The sequence below is a fragment of the Artemia sp. Qi Xiang Cuo genome, chromosome 11, assembly GCF_049724085.1.
Source record: "Artemia sp. Qi Xiang Cuo chromosome 11, ASM4972408v1, whole genome shotgun sequence".
In the NCBI taxonomy this organism is placed as follows: Eukaryota; Metazoa; Arthropoda; class Branchiopoda; order Anostraca; family Artemiidae; genus Artemia; species Artemia sp. Qi Xiang Cuo.
In genome coordinates this window covers 58375359-58392291 of record NC_142804.1, presented here as the reverse complement: position 1 = coordinate 58392291, position 16933 = coordinate 58375359, and the positions used below count along the sequence as shown (strand labels likewise).

The 16933-nt window shown below is 34.5% G+C and overlaps 1 protein-coding gene across 1 annotated transcript in view; it reads right to left on the bottom strand.

The window, feature by feature from the left end:
* The window catches only part of LOC148947173 (vitellogenin-like), a 117366-nt gene that overhangs the window by 39057 nt on the left and 61376 nt on the right, over nt 1-16933 (bottom strand). The window contains exon 17 of the mRNA XM_089096914.1: nt 11006-11243. Coding sequence (XP_088953040.1) covers nt 11006-11243 — 238 coding nt within the window. The remainder of the gene's footprint in view (nt 1-11005; nt 11244-16933) is intronic.

The window sequence follows — 16933 nt, the reverse complement described above, 5'->3', positions numbered from 1 at the left end:
TGAAACCTAAACAGTAGGGTTCTCTGATACACTGAATCTGATGGTGCAATTTTCATTAAGATCATTTGACATTTAGGGGGTGCTTTCCCCTTTTTCCAAAAATCAGGAAAATTTTCTCAGGCTCATAATCTTTGACAGATAAGACTAAACAAAGAAATTTATATATTGGAAATTATCATATAAAGCAGATTCTTTTGATATATCTATTGGTGTCCACATTCCGTTTTTTAGAGTTTCGGTTACTATTGACCGATGTGTCGAAATTCCGTTTTTAGAGTTTCGGTTACTATTAACCCGATTCGCTCCTTACTTACAGTTTGTTACCACGAACTGTTTGATCAGATTAGCTTGATGCCAATGCACAAGGCATATCATCGTACCACCTGCTGATAAAGCAGCTCAGATCTATGAAAAATTTGTTTTCTTTGTTGATTTTGACGTCACATTCTAGTGGCAAAACCTAAGTTTGGTGAACCTATTTCAACGCTAGTTTGTTCCCAAATATTGTCTACTAATAGCCTATACTGTCTTTGTATATTTTTTCCAGTTCAGCATATAGATACAAAAGCTGCTAAAAAGACGAAAACAGATAAAAAACTACTATTCAAACTTGGAAATTTCAAGCTTCTATCTTTAGCAATTTAAAACAAAAAGAAAAAAAATATTGCTCAATTTTCAGTCTGCTTGGTTAATCATAAAAATTATGGAGTGAACAAAATAGTCCAAATCATCTCTTTACACTATCGCCACAATGCCTTGTCGCTACTTTAATCGGGTATAACCTTGTTTTTATCCAAAAGTGACTTGAGCCTGTAAAAATTTCGTCAAAACTTTCTTTTATTTCTAAATACCAAAGTAGTGTCTCTGGTCAGCCAAAGAATCCTTAAATTTCTGAACACCTTAGTCTATCCGTATAAATATTAAATAAAAAACATTTTTTCAAACAGTTCATGGTAATGAACTGTAAGTAAGGAGCGGCCCGGCTCAATAGTAACCGAAACTCTAAGAAACGGAATTTTTATACCAATAGATACATCAGAAGAATCAAATTTTTATGCTGATTTCAAATATATAAGTTATATCAAGTTTAGTCTTACCCATTAAAAGTTATGCGCCTGAGAAAATTTGACTTATTTTCGAAAAAAGGGAGAAACACCCCCTAAAAGTCATAACTTTAATGAAAATCACACCATCAGATTCAGCGTATCAGAAAACCCTACTGTAGAAGTTTCAAGCTCCTATCTGCAAAAATGTGGAATTTTGTATTTTTTGTCAGAAGAAAGATCACGGATGCGCGTTTATTTTTATTTTTTTTTTTATTTCCCCAGGGGTGACCGTATCGATCCAGTAGTCCTAGAATATCGTAAGAGGGCTTATTTGAGCGGAAATTAAAAGTTCTAGTCCCATTTTTAAAGTGACCAAAAAATTGGAGGGCAACTTGGCTCCCTCCCACGCTCATTTTTTTCCCGAAGTCACCCAATTAAAATTTTGAGATAGCCATTTTGTTCAGCATAGTCGAAAATCTAACAAATATGTCTTTTAGGATGACTTAATCCCTCACAGTTCCCAGGGGAAGGGCTGCAAGTTATAAACTTTGCCCATTGTTTACATATATTATTGGTTATTGGGAAGTATACAGGTGTTTTCAGGAGGAATTTTCTCTAGTGGGGAGTCGGAGTAAGGGTTACGGGGGAGGATATTCCCATGGAGGTTATTTCCTTGGGGGAAGGAACATTTCCATGAAGGGGGCGCCAGATTTCCCCGTATTATTAAAAAAATGATCAGAAATTAAATAAAAAAATAAGTTTTTTTTTCAACTGGAAATAAGGAGCAACATTAACAAACAAACAGAAATGATTAAGTATATGAGAGTGTTCACCTCCTAGTCAATACCTCGCCCTTTACGCTAAAGTTTTTTATAACTTTCAAAAGGGCTATCTATTCTAATTAACCGGCCTTTGTGATTCTGGGGTTTGTGATTCGAACAAAATTCGAACTTTAGCGTAAAGAGCGAGGTATTGACTAGGGAGCGAGCTCCCTAATATACGTAATAAAAACATACGAATATAGAAATTCGTTACGTAAGTTAATTCGTAAGTTACGTCATAACAAAATTTCGAGAAAGCCAATTAGCCAAAAAAGGGAAAATTAATATGCAAATTTTCTTTTAATTATTCATGTACGGTGAGCCAAAATCAAAGCTGCATTAATTCAAAAACGTTCAGAAATGAACTAAAAAAAGCCATTTTTTTAACTGAAAGTAAGGAGCGACATTAAAACCTAAAATGAACAGAAATTATTCCGTATATGAAAGGGGCTGTCCCCTCCTCAACGCCTCGCTCTTTACCCTAAAGTTTTTCATTGTTTAAAAAAATAAGAGTTGTGAGAAAGTCAAACTTTAGCGTAAAGAGCGAGGCGTTGAGAAAGGGTCAGCCCCTTTCATATACGGAATAATTTCTGTTCGTTTTAAGTTTTAATGTCGCTGCTTACTTTCAGTTAAAAAAAAACCTGTTTTTTTTAGTTAATCAAACAGTTCGTGGTAACGAACTGTAAGTAAGTAGCGACCCGGCTCAATGGTAACCGAAACTCTAGAAAACGGGTTTTTGATACCAATAGATACATAAAAATAATCAGATTTCTATACTGATTTCAAAGATATATATTTCATCAAGTTTAGTGCGACCCATCAAAAGTTAGGTTCCTGAGAATATTTGGCTGATTTTCGAAAAAAGGGGGAAAGACCCCCCAAAAGTTATAGAGCCTTAATGAAAATCACCCCATCATATTAAACGTATCAGAGAACCCTACTTTGGAGGTTTCAAGCACCTATCTGCAAAAATGTGAACCTTTAAATTTTTTTGCAAGAATAAAGATCACGGTTGTCTGTTTTTTTGTTTTTTTTTTTTTTTCCCAGGGGTGATCGCATCGACCCAGGGGTCCTAGAATATAGTGAGAGTGCTCATTGGAACGGAAATTAAAAGTTCTAGTTCCCTTTTTAAGTGACCAAAAAAAATGGAGGGCAACTAGGCCCCCTCCCACGCTTATTTTTTTCCCAAAGTCACCCGATCAAAATTTTGAGATAGCCATTTTGTTCAGCATGGTCGAAAATATGTCTTTTAGGATGACTTAATCCCCCGAAGTTCCCAGAGGGAGGGCTAAAAGTTATGAACTTTACCAAATGTTAACATATTGTTTTGGTTTTTGGGATGTATACTGAAGTTTTCTGGTGGTTTTTTTTCTGGTAGTGGGAGGTAAGGGTGGGTCGGTGGTTATGTTGGATGATCTGTTCATGATGGAAGTTTTCATGGGGGAAGGGAAATTGCCATGAAGGGGGCGCCGGACTTGCCAGCATTATTTATTGGTTATTGGGAAGTATACAACCATTTTCAGGAAGGATTTTTTCTGGGGGGGGGGGGCTAGAGCAGGGGGTTACTCTGGAGAATATTTCCGTGGATGATGTTTATTTGGGGTAAGGGAAATTTCTAGGATGGGTGCGCCGGATTTCCAAGCATTAGAAATTAAATAGATCATGAGACGATCAGAAATTAAATAAAAAAAACAAGTTTTTTCAACTGAAATGTAAGAAGGAATATTAGAACTTAAAACTAACAGAAATTATAACGTATGTGAGGGGGTTCTCCCCCAAGTCAAAACCTCGCACTTTACGCTAAAGTTTTTTTTAGTGCTTTAAAAAGAGCTATCTCTTCTAATTAAACGGCCTTTGTTATTCAGGGGTTTGTGAATCATATTTTTTTTGTACTTTTAATGTAAAGAGAGTGGTATTGAATAAGGGGAGAACCCCCTCATATACGTAATAACATGCATAATGAAAAAACAATAAAAAAACAAGTGATACGGCTCAATAGTAATCAAAACTTTTAAAAACGGAATTTTGATGTCAATAAATGTATCAAAAGAATGTGTTTATAATGCTGATCCTAAATATATAAATTTTATTAAGTTTAGTATAACTCATCAAAGGCTACAGGCCTGAGAAAATCTACTCGATTTTTTAAAGAGGGGGGAAACATCCCCTACAAGTGAAAGAATTTTAATGAAAATCACACCGTCAGAATTCAGCGTATCAGAAAACCCTATTACATAGGTTTCAAGCTCATATCTGCAAAAATCTGCAACTTTGTATTTTTTGCCAGAAGAAAAATATACGAATATAGAAGTTAGTTACGTAAGTTAATTTGTAAAGACATCCATTTAGCAAAAGAAAAGTAAAATTTTTATGCAAATAAAAGCTGCATTAACTAAAAAACGATCAGAAATTAAGTAAAAAAACAAGTTTTTTAAACTGAAAGTAAGGAGCGACATTAAAACTTAAAACGAACAGAAATTATTCCGTATATGAAAGGGGCTGTCCCCTCCTCAACGCCTCGCTCTTTACGCTAAAGTTTGACTCTGTCTCACAAATTAATTTTTTAAAACAAAAAAAAAATTTAGCGTAAAGAGCACGGCGTTGAGGAGCGGACAGCCCCGGTCCTATACAGCCTCATTTCGGGTGGGTTTCTGTTTTAATGTCGCTCCTTACTTTCAGTTTAAAAAACTTGTTTTTTTTATTTAATTTATATACAAGCTTCAAACCTCTACAGTAAGTTTGTCTAATAGGCTGAATCTGTTGATGTGATTTTCATTAAGATCAATTGATGTTTTGGGGGTCTTTTCTCCCCTTTTTCGAAATTTGGGCAAGTTTTCTCAGGCTTGTAGCTTTTGATGGGTAACATTAAACTTGATGAATTTTGAATAACCATCGAAATTCGATTCTTTTGATGCGTCTATTGTGATCAATGCTTTGTTTCTTAGAGTTTCGATTGCTATTGAGCCATATCGGTCTTTACAGTTTGTTACCACGAACTGTTTAAATTACTTATTGCTATTTTCATCTATTCTAGTGTTTTCATATAGATTACACAAGATTTTATTCCTGTGTTGATGAAATATCAACAATCAAAATACGAAACATCCTCAGGAGGTTAAAAGGGTTCGATAAGCAAACCCATATTAAGGAGAAAAAACCTGCACAGGAAGATAGGACTGAGTCCTTTATTCTGGAAAAAGAAAATAAATAATCTACCGCTGATGATTTACGAAAAACTAACAATAAAGTCCCCTACATGGCTACTGGCTAAGGCATATTTCTGTGTCCATAGTGACTTCAGTAATAGCACTAATGGCTGCGGGCAGGAGTTTTTCAGGGGCTGAAACTCACCCTGATGACTTGCTCACCAGAATATATTGTCTTAAATACTAGAGAAAACTTATTTTAGAGTCCTTCAGGTATTTTAGAAAGGAAATTATTTTTCTTCGTACTATACTCCCTTTTAACCGGGACTGCTAGCTGTTATTTGGCTCCCAAAGGTCAGCTTGTTTTGAGCCAATGGATACAATGACATTAAAAATGAGAATCGGGTGATGGATTAAAAATCTGTATATCTTCAGAACCAATATGGACTCTCATACCCCCACCAAATCCCTTCCTCCACCCCGACTTTTTAGTAGAAAGGGGGCACGGGACACCTTGTTTCAAATGGCATCAGACAATTATTTTATATATAATTTATTGAAGGTAAAAGGAGGCCGAAAGTCGGCCAGATACCAACCGGCCAGAAACTTAAGTATTTACTTATTTTAAGAGTCCTTCAGATTTTTTAGAAAGGAAATTATTGAATAAAGTAAACAAATAATCTTACTCCTGTGATATTTAAGATTTTCAGTCATAATTCATTGCTCAACCAGTTAAGACCGTAGTGCTTGATATCACTTGTTTTATGAATCACTAAATGTAACGAATGACGATTGATTAATGCTAAATTGTCTGTATGCTGTGATATAACGAAAACTTTTCACAATTTTCTAATAGACAATCTGAAAATACAAGCCTTTTCCTAAATAAAACTCAACAGTCGAAATCATTAGCTGTTATTCCCCCAAAGTGATTTAAGGCTCAAATTATTCGTCATATGAGATTAAAGGAATAGAAACTCAACAACGGAAATGATCAGCTGTTATTCCTCCAAAGTGATTTAAGGCTCAAATTATTCGTGATATGAGATTAAAGGAATAGTGCAGTGGGGAAAAAGGACTGATTTAGGACTGGTGGCTTCTTCTTTTGCCAGTAAGTCAATTTTAGCTATTACTAAGTTAAGATGGGCAAGAAAAAAAAAATAAAAGGAGTCGTCCAGATATTGATTCTAGCGAGGATATTGCCACAAGTACCCCAAATACGTCAGGAAATCCGGATACTCGGAAGCCAGTGACAACTCAGGTTTCGTTAATGACCCTATCAGAGGAAATTGCAAAGATGATGAACATTATGCGTGAAACTCATAGCTCAGTCCAATCAATTGAACAGCGATTCATTGTAGTAGAAAATAGAATAAAAGCAATTGAATCAGAGCAATTAGCCTTAAGGTCTGAATTCTCCGGGATTAAGTCTTGTACAAATGCTGTAGAAAATGACATTTCTTTGTTGAAAAATGATAATTTTAACCTGCAGTCAGAAGTTAAATATTTTAAAGAAAAGACCCTATGTATTTCTGATAGGCTTATGGCTGCAGAGTATCAGCCTAACGAAAATAATTTGGTTGTATGGAATGCAGTCTGTGAGGATGAAGATCAAGCCAAACATATGTTTACCGAGATATGTACGGATGGACTAAATTTACCAGTGATACCCCATTTTTCAGTTGTTGCAATAAAAAAGGATAAGAAATATTTTAAGGCTAATGTAAAAAACCGTGGAAACAAGATTGAAATCCTTAAAAATGGGAAGAAGCTTAAAGGAAGAAATATAGCAAACCAGGGAAACATTTATGTGAGTGATGATGCCCCATTTTCTGTGAGAGAGGCAAGAAAAAAGCTATATGAAAAAAAATTGTGTCTTAAAACGATGGGTATCATTTCATGGGTATCAAACACAGTTCCACCATATCTTCAGTTTGAACGTCCGGGTGGTACGAAAGTGAAGTTTATGTGTGATGAATAGATTGAGGAACTAGCAAATAAACCTCTTCCCTCCACAGTTTCCAGAGGTGCTAAAAAATGAGTGTTCTATTGAATGTGTTTAGTTTACTTATTGATTAATTATCTTTTTTTTTTTGCTTGGTTTAATCAAATAGATATGGAAAAGTTGATAGTGATGAATTTGAAATGTTTGGGTTAATGTTAATTTTTATTTTTGAGTAAATAATTTAAAATGTTTGTTAATGTGAAATTATTTTGAGTGGGTAGTAGTGGGCTGATGTCTTTTTGAATGGTTTTGCTTTGTGCCATGAAGCTTGCAATAATGTGCTTTTTTAAATTGTATGTCCGCTTTGCCGGAATATATTTTTTGATTTTTTTTTTATTTATCTAGGTCTAGGTATATGTTTAGTAGATAATGATTTTTTTCGCCACCGCCACCCTCTACCGTCACATACATTAACTTTTATTGATGATGGTTAGAGATATCGTTTTCCCTCCTGGGAACAGTAATGTCCTGCAACTTGAAAGTCGAAGGGTTGATTTTTCCAGCCAGTTTAATCAAAGGATAAATAGAAATTTAGATATTAATGCCACTGAGATTTTCACAAATGAACCATCAAGGTATATTTTTAAAGAAGAAGCACTACCCTTGTATTGTGATAGGGGCCATTTTAGCCTTAACATTTTTCATTTGAATTGTCAGGGATTGAATTCTGCGCATAATTTTTTATCGGAATTAATAAATACTAATGTCTTTCAGGTAATCGCTTTAACTGAAACGTGGTTAAATGATAATAACTCGCAATTACTACATATCCCTGGGTATAATTTATATGTAAGGACTCACGAGTATTACCAACATGGAGGCCTACCAGCTTACATTCAGGCTTATTATAAGGTTTCAATAAGAGAAGATCTTACAATATATAGAGAGAAAGTTTGCGAGTGTTTTGTTTTACATATAACTAGAGAGAATTTGAATTTTTGTATTGTTGTAGTATATAGACCTCCACAGAGCTTGCTCCAAGACTTTATGGACCTATTTGAAGAACAATTAATGAAACTTCCGATTAACTCTATGCAATGTTTTATTATGGGGGATTTTAATATTGACCTTATTGATCAGTCATCTGCTAGCACTGAATTTATTAATAGAAGTTTATCTAATGGGTTTCATCCTTGTATAAATATCCCTACAAGAATTACGGGAACATCAGCTAAGCTTCTGGATAACATCCTTTCTAACAATGTATCTGACCACTTTGGAGTTACAGCTAGCTTTAGAACTGTGACGAAGGTGGTCAAAGGCAAAAAATCAAGGATTCCAGTGATCAGTAAAAGTGCGATGGTAAAACTTAAAATGATATAGAAAAGGTGGATTGGTACGATGTTCTAGGCGAAGTTCAGGACGCAAATTCAAAGTTTGTTTTATTTTATGAAAAGTTGCAGAGTTTGATAAGTCAAGTAGTCATATTGAAACCGTTTAATAGAAAGCACTCAAGTAAAAAACCTGAGATTGGTCCTGTGATTTTGAAGCAAATAAATGTAAGAGATAAATTGTTTAGAGCTCAAATAATTAACCCGACACAAGAAAATAAGCAATTATATAAAATTTATCGAAATAGGTTGAATACAATTTTAAGAAATGAAAAAAAGAATTATTTTGAGAAAAAGTTTAAGGAGGTCGAAGGATGCCCTAAGAAAACCGGGGGACTAATAAAAGAAGTAATTGGATTAAAAATAAATAGTGTACCTGATGAATTAGTTAGTTTAATGGGAAAGACTTTGAATTCTGAAAAGGACATATTCAATGAATTTCAGAGTTATTTTTTGAATATTGGTCTGAATTTAGCTATGTCAGTTGTGCCTGATAGTGGGGACCCAACGCCCGAGTCCTTACTGAGGGACCCGATTGATGTATCTCTTCACCTTAGACTTCTAACAGTTGATGAAATTAAAAAAAATATTTATGGGTTGCGTAGGAATTCATCTGGTAGTGATCATATTACTCTAAAAACACTTAAATGTATTTTTCCTGTTATAGCTGAAGTCTTATGTGGGTTAATTAATGAGTGTTTTCGTCAAGGAAAATTCCCAGACTGTTTTAAAGTTTCCCGTGTAACCCCAATTCATAAGGGTGGTATTCAAAATGACCCAGGAAACTATAGACCGATATCTATTTTACCCATTATTTCCCGTGTTTTAGAGAAGTGTTTTAGTATTAGAATGATGAGTTTTTTGGAGGATCATAAGTTACTGGTAGAGACACAATTTGGGTTCCGTAGAGAAAGGACAACGGAACAGGCAATGATTTATTTGACAACTATTATTAATGATGTATTAGATAAAGGTTGCAAAATAGGTGCTATATTTTTAGATCTGATGAAAGCTTTCGATACTGTGGATCATGAACTTCTACTTAAGAAGTGTGAGGTGTATGGTTTGATGGGTAAATCATTAAATTTTCTAAGAATTTTTTTAAGTAATCGTTATCAGTATGTCCAACTAAATGATACTTCTTCCGAAAAAAAGCGTATTGAAATAGGTGTTCCGCAAGGATCAGTTCTCCGTCCTATATTATTCTTGATATTTATTAATGATTTACCAAATTGTCTAAATAATTTTTGCTATAGAATAAATGAACTAACGGCAAACCCAACTAATGAAACAGTTTCACTTTTTGCTGATGACACAACAGCCATTAGCACAGCTAAGACAGCGGAGCTGCTGCAGATTTCCATGAAGGAATCAGTTAATAGAATTATAGCATGGCTGAGGGTAAATAAATTAAGGATTAACATGGCTAAGTCTAACTTTATTATTTTCTCGCGATCATCAAACTTTTACCCATAGATCAAGGAATTAGATATGCCCAATGGCGTTATAAAACGGACTGCGTCTTTTAAATACCTTGGGATTGTAATAGATGAAACTGTATCTTTTAAGGAACATGTTACTTTAACTAGCAAAATTCTGGCAAGAAATCTTGGTATAATGAAGAAACTCCAACATTGTTTTCCCAAGTCTGTCTTTCGCCATCTTTATTTTTCTTTAATACACCCGTATATACTTTATTGTTCAAGTATTTGGCTCTCTACTTTTTCTTCTACCTTAAAACCAATAAGAGTTCTACAAAATCATGCAGTAAGAATTTTAGCCGGTATATCTCCACGTATGTCTGTTAGAGAAATTTACCCAACTTTAAAAATTTTGCCGGCTGCAGGCCTTCGTGAGTTTTATATATTGTGGTTTATTTTTGGACTGCAGCAGGATGTTCAGTCTCGTTGTTTTGGTGATTTATTGTCCATTAGGTCTACTGTTCATTCTCATGATACAAGGGGTAGCGCGGACCTCTGTGTACCTAGAGGTATATCTTACCGTTCATGTTTTTCTGTTTTTTATAGAGGTACGCGGAAATTGAATAGTTTGAATAGTGATATTAAGACTATTGGTGACCCCAATATTTTTATAAAAATCATTAAGGAACTGCTTTTTGCTGAATATGAGTTTTGACTGATTAATTGATTTATTTATTGTGGGGGTTTTGTTGATATGATGTTCCCAGAGGAAGTATAATATATGATATTATTTTGTATTTATTGTTTAGTGTGATGGTATTAGTGGTGTCGGTGGCCAAGTATTCTTTGTTTTAAGGATATTGTTTTCTCTACCTCCCCCACGGACAAGCTTTGCTTTTTAGGGGAGGCAACAATAATTTTTTGTTGATATGTTTTTTTTTCAATAAATCCTTCTCTCTCTCTCTATGAACTTTGCATGGGTAGCATATACACCATGAAACAGAAGTTAAATACACATAAAAGTTATATAATGCTTACTCTGTCAATAAGAAAAAGATGCAAACAAGTCCATTAGAATAACAGTATTGGTTATATAATTCTAAGGTTTTGGTCTTAGCCAAATATATTCCTTGTTTTATTATTTCTTTTTTTCTTAATTAAGAAATATAGGTAATTACTAGAATAAATAATTATTAAAAAAATTCTCGCCAATTAAGTAAATATGCAATACTTACGGCTTGAAAGCTTGCTAAACATGTCAGTTCTAAGTGGCCACATGCGCTCAAGTCCTTCCATCAGTTTCACGTGGAATACTCCAACTGGACTTTTTCTGATACTTCTTTTTTCGATATCTAAGAAATCTCTCAGCTCTCTTAATTCAGAATGAGTTGATGTTTTGTCAGAAGATTTCATTAGATTTGGGATCAAACTGCTGATACTCTTTTCAGTTGTCTCCTCGCCCATCAGGCTGAACTGAAAATGTTAGAACAAAATTTTCAGTATTAAAATATTTTTTCTTAAAAAAAAAACAATTAAAAGATGGACCAGCAACATAGCTAAAAACAAAAGACGAAGAAGACGAAAAAAGATGAAAAGTGAAGATGAAGAAGGCAAAATGAAAAGTCAGGTATTATATCACTATATATCACTATAGTGATATTTTTTATATCACTATAAAAATTGATGACTTCAAAAAGAAGGCTTTATAAGAAAGTTTCTAAGCAGGTTTTCTAGATTGGGAATAAAACTTATAACTTTTATCACTATCTTCTGAGTCTATTATTCTGAAGTAGTTGAAATAATCATCATTGATAGGTTTTCGTTTCGTTTTTCGAAACAGAGTCAATAAGTTATACGGCAGGTTGGTTAAATGGAGTAAAAAAGTCGACCAGACACAAATGAGATATGAGGAAAATGTATGTAAAATTGGGTTTTATTAGGTAGTTTAATATTGGGTAAGTTGGGTATAATAAACACTTTTTAGAATTTGACGACTTAAAACAATTTCATCGCAGGTTTCATAGATTAAGAATAAAACTTATAACCTTCGTCATTATATTCTGATTCTATTAGTCTGAAGTAGCTGAAATAATTACCATTGATCTGGTTTTGCTTCGTTATTCAAAACAGTCAATAATTTACACTGAAGGTGGGTTAAATGGAGAAAAAAAGTCGACAAGACCCAAATTCGATACGAGGAAAGGTATGCAAAATTGGGTATTATATTATTAGTCAAAATTGATTATTATAACATTTTCTAAAATTGTACGAGTTAAAAAAAAGTTTCTTCGCATGTTTCATAAATTAAGAATACGGTTCTTGTTTTATTTTTCAGTCATCTTCTGTGTTAGCAATTCAGAACTGAATATGATCAAATCAATCATCAATATATTTTTGCTTCTTTTCTTAAAATCGATTCAATAAGTATAAGTGAGAGGGGGTTTTGGGAAAAAGAAGGGACGACAAAATACAAAGGGGGTATGGGGTGAAGGCATATAAATTGGGTATTATAAAGCAAGATGAAAACTTTGTGTTATTTGTCACTTGTTTTAAAGAGATCATCGTCTCTTAGCTCATATTAAATAAAAAAAAACAAGTTTTTTTTAACTGAAAGTAAGGAGCGACATTAAAACTTAAAACGAACAGAAATTCCGTATATAAAAGGGGCTGTCCCCTCCTCAACGCCTCGCTCTTTACGCTAAAGTTTTTATTGTTTTTAAAAAAATAGCGATGTGAGAAAGAGTCTAACTTTAGCTTAAAGAGCAAGGCATTGAGGAGGAGACAGCCCCTTTCATATACGGAATAATTTCTGTTCGTTTTAAGTTTTAATGTTGCTCCTTACTTTCAGTTAAAAAAACTTTATTTTTTTTATTTAATTTTCGAACGTTTTTGAATTAATGCAGGTTTTGATTTTGGTTCACCGTACATGAATTATCCCCACTGCCAGAAAAATCCCCCTCCAGAATAGCTGTATACATACCAATAACCAATACTATATCATAGACAGCGCAATAGTGCCGCCTAATTGCAGAGTGATGTGGGCACAATGTATTATTTATTTTATTTTATTTGATTTTTTGTTTTAGACCAGGGCACTTGGTATCGAAGGAGTTAACGTAAAAACTTCTAAAAGTGCTCATTCGATTGGAAATTGAAAGGGCTAGTGCCTCTTTTTAATAGTCGAAAGTGATTGGAGGGCAACTTACCCCCCTCGCACGCCCACCGTTTCCCCAAACACATTCAATCAAAATTTTGAGATAGCCAATTGTTCAACGTAGTTGAAAGATCCGGAAATTATATTTTATATATTCTTTTCGTTTTGAGTTTCATTTATTTATTGATAGCGATTTATGATATTTTTAAGCTTGGGAGATTATTTGACTTTATTCTTGCTCATTCTTGGCTTACTGGAGCTCTTTACCTTTCTTTGAAAAACTTGTCTTGCGGAATTTTTTTTTAAATTTATTTCTGTTTGTTTCTTATTGACATAGTCTTTTTAATGGAAAAGAAAATATTGTATATCTTTTCAGTTTTCTTCTATAAGAATCCATAATAGCTATAGGTTAGCTATAGCATAGTAGCATAGGTTGCTATTTGTATGTTTGAGAAAATTTTTCAATAATTTTTAATCCTGAGACATGCTGTATGTTTTAATTTAATTTTACAGCTTCTGAAGTTGACCTGAAAAAATAAAACTTGATATCATTCCCAAAACATTCTATGTATGCTCTTTGACAACCCGGATACACTTACACTCTTTTTATTTATTTAAATTGTAAGAGCAGAAGTAGTAACAGTAGTATCCCCAAAAGTTTCAACTTAATACCCCTAGTCGTTCTCGATATATATTGCTGAGGTGTCTTAATGGCAACCATTTAACGTAATGCCTTTTGATTTATTTTTAAAGTAATATTTAGTTTTAAAGCATAATGGGCCAATTGCATAATTGTGGGGGGTTGACATGCCTAATATACCTAAGGGCAGTTGCTGGACCGTTCTACTTTGCTGAACAAAATGGCTGTCTCATAATTTTAACTGGATGCGTTTGAGAAATGAATTGGCTTGAGAGACGGACTGATTGCCCTCCAATCTCTTGTTACTCTTAAAAAGGGCACCAAACACTCGCGCTGTAATTGGAGTGCAAGGGGGAGGACTTCCCCCTTCATAAATCTAGTAAAAACATTTTAAACATATTTTCTTTTCAGTAAAGTGGAAATTATGTTCTGGTCTTGAGATGGCATGGGGGTTATCAGCCCTACTCGTGTTAATTTTTGCTCGTTTTGAGTTTGATTCGGTTATTTATTGTATGATTTAAATAAACAAAAATACGTTTTAAATGTTGTAACTTTTTTTACCTTAATCAATTAAAAATTATTAAAACTTTAAGAAACATATATTAGTATATGTATACTAAACTGACAATCCACATCCATTTTTTTTTCAGTGAAGTGCAAATTATGCTCTGATCTTGAGAAGATATGGAGGTTGTCAAAAACATAATTTCCAGACCTTTCAACTACACTTAACAAAATGGCTATCTCAAAATTTTGACTAGATGTGTTTTGGGAATTGATGGGCGTTGGGGATGGGCTTGTTGCCCTCCTATCACTTTTGACTAATAAAAATGGCGCTAGTACTTTCAATTACCAATCGAATGAGCCTTTTTCGAAGTTTCTACGACAACAAATGGCCATCTCAAAATTTCTATCAAATGCATTACGGGAAAATACGATATTTGGAGGGGGGGGGGTTATCCACCCTCCGATCACTTTGAACCTTAAAAAGGGCACTGGAACTTCTGATTACCAATCCAACGAGCCCCCTTCGAAGTTTATACGATCACCCTTTCTATATATACCTTACATGCCCTCAGGGCATAACTTACCTTGCCCTGAGGGCTGTGGAGGGTGGTGGGGGGTTGTCATCCTCAAAGACATAATTTTCTGGCCTCTCAATTACGTTGAAGAAAATGGCTATCTTAAAATTTTTATTGGTTGGGCTTGGGAAAATTGTGGGCGAGGGAAGGGGGTTAGTTGCCCTCCAATTACTTTCGAATATTAAAAAGGGCACTGGCCTTTTGAATTTCATATCAAATGAGCTGTTTTTGAAAATTCTCCGGCAACAAATGGCCATATCAAAATTAAAATCACATGCATTTCGGAAAAATACGAGGTGGGGGGGGTATCCTCCTCCGATCACTACGAATCTTAAAAAGGGAACTAGAACTTTTGAATACCAATCCAATGCCCCTTTCCGAAGTTTATACTATCAAACTTTCTATATATACCTTGTTTGCCCCCAGGGCATAACTTACAACCCTTGCCCTGAGGTCTGTAAAGGGGTTGTCATCCTGAAAGACATAATTTCCGGACCTTTCAACAACACTGAACAATATGGCTATCTAAAAAATTTTATTGAATGTGTTTGAGAAAATGGTGGGCGTGGGAGGGGGGTTAGTTACCCTCCAATCACTTTCGACTATTAAAAAGAGCACTAGTCCTTTCAATTTCCAATCGAATAAGCCCTTTCTTGAAGCTTATACGACAACGAAAGGCCATCTCAAAATTCCTATCAGATGCATCTCGGGAGACTACAAGGCGTGTGTGCGGGGTGGGGGGAATCCACCATCCGATCACACTTAATCTCAAAACGGGCACTAAAACTTCTGACTAGCAATCGAAAGAGCCCATTCCAGACTTTTCACGATAGCCCTTTTTATATGAGCCTTAAATGCCCCTAGGGCAAAACTTACAGCCCTTACCCTGAGGGTTTTTTTTGTGGGGGGGAGGTCGTCATCCTCGATATTATATAACCCCTATGCCTTCTCAAGACCAGAACATCAAAACCTTAACGAAGAAATGTCAGTATATGTCAATTTAACTCACAATCCACGGTCATCTGTTTGTTTGTTTTTTCAGTAAAGCGCAAATTTTTTTCTGGTCTTGAGAAGGCATAGGGGTTATCAGCCCTACTCATTTTACTTGACTTTACTTTTTCTTAAAAAACCTGTCTTGGGGAAAAAGATTTTATAAATTAATGTAAACAATGGGAAAAGTTCATAGCTTGCAGCCCTTCTCCTGGGGGCTGTGGAGGGCCAAGTCATCCTCAAAGGCATAGTTATTAGATCTTTCAACTATGCTCAACAGAATGGCAATATCAAAATTTTGATCGAACGGTTCATAGAAAAGAGGATTCATTAAAAAGGACACTAGAACTTTTGATTTCCGATCAAATGAGCCCTCTTACGATCTTCTAGGACCACCGTTCCATAAAATATCCCCTAGGAAAAATATACAGAAAAAACAAAAAATAAACACTTATTCATGATCTTTGTTCCCGCAAAAAAAAAGAAAAAAATCCAAAATTCCACATTTTTGTAAATAGGGACTTGAAAACCTCTACAGTGAGGTTCTCGGATATGCTGAATCTGATGCTGCCCCCGAGAGCCACCGGGAGTCCTTCTCCCGGGGGCTCTGCAGGGTCAAGTCATTCTCAAAGAAATAGTTATTAGATCTTTCAACTATGCTGAACAAAATGCTATCTCAAAATTTGGATCGAACGATTCGGAAAAAAGAGGATTGATTAAAAAGGACACTAGAATTTTTGATTTCCGATCAAATGGGCCCTCTTACGATCTTCTAGGATCACCGTTCCATAAAATATCCCCTATAAAAAATATACAGAAAAAACAACAAATAAACACTTATCCATGATCTTTGTTCCGACAAAAAAAAAGAAAAAAAATCCAAAATTCCACATTTTTGTAAATAGGGACTTGAAAATCTCTACAGTGGGGTTCTCGGATATGCTGAATCTGATGCTGTGATTTTCATTAAGATCAGTGGATGTTTTGGAGGGTTTTCCCTTTCTTCAAAATTGGGCAACTTTTCTCAGGCTCATAGATTTTGATGGGTAACATTAAACTTGGTGAATTTCATTTATTTTGAATCAGCATCAAAATTCGATTCTTTTAATGTATCTATTGTTGTCAAGACTCTGTTTCTCAGAGTTTTGATTACTGTTGAGCCGCATCGCTTCTTACTTACAGTTCATTACCAAGAACTGTTTGATACTACACTCAACTTGTCCGAAATTCTTCATCAGCAATGTAATTTTGCTAAGTAAATTTGTAAATTTAAGTAAATGTAATTGAGTAAATGTAA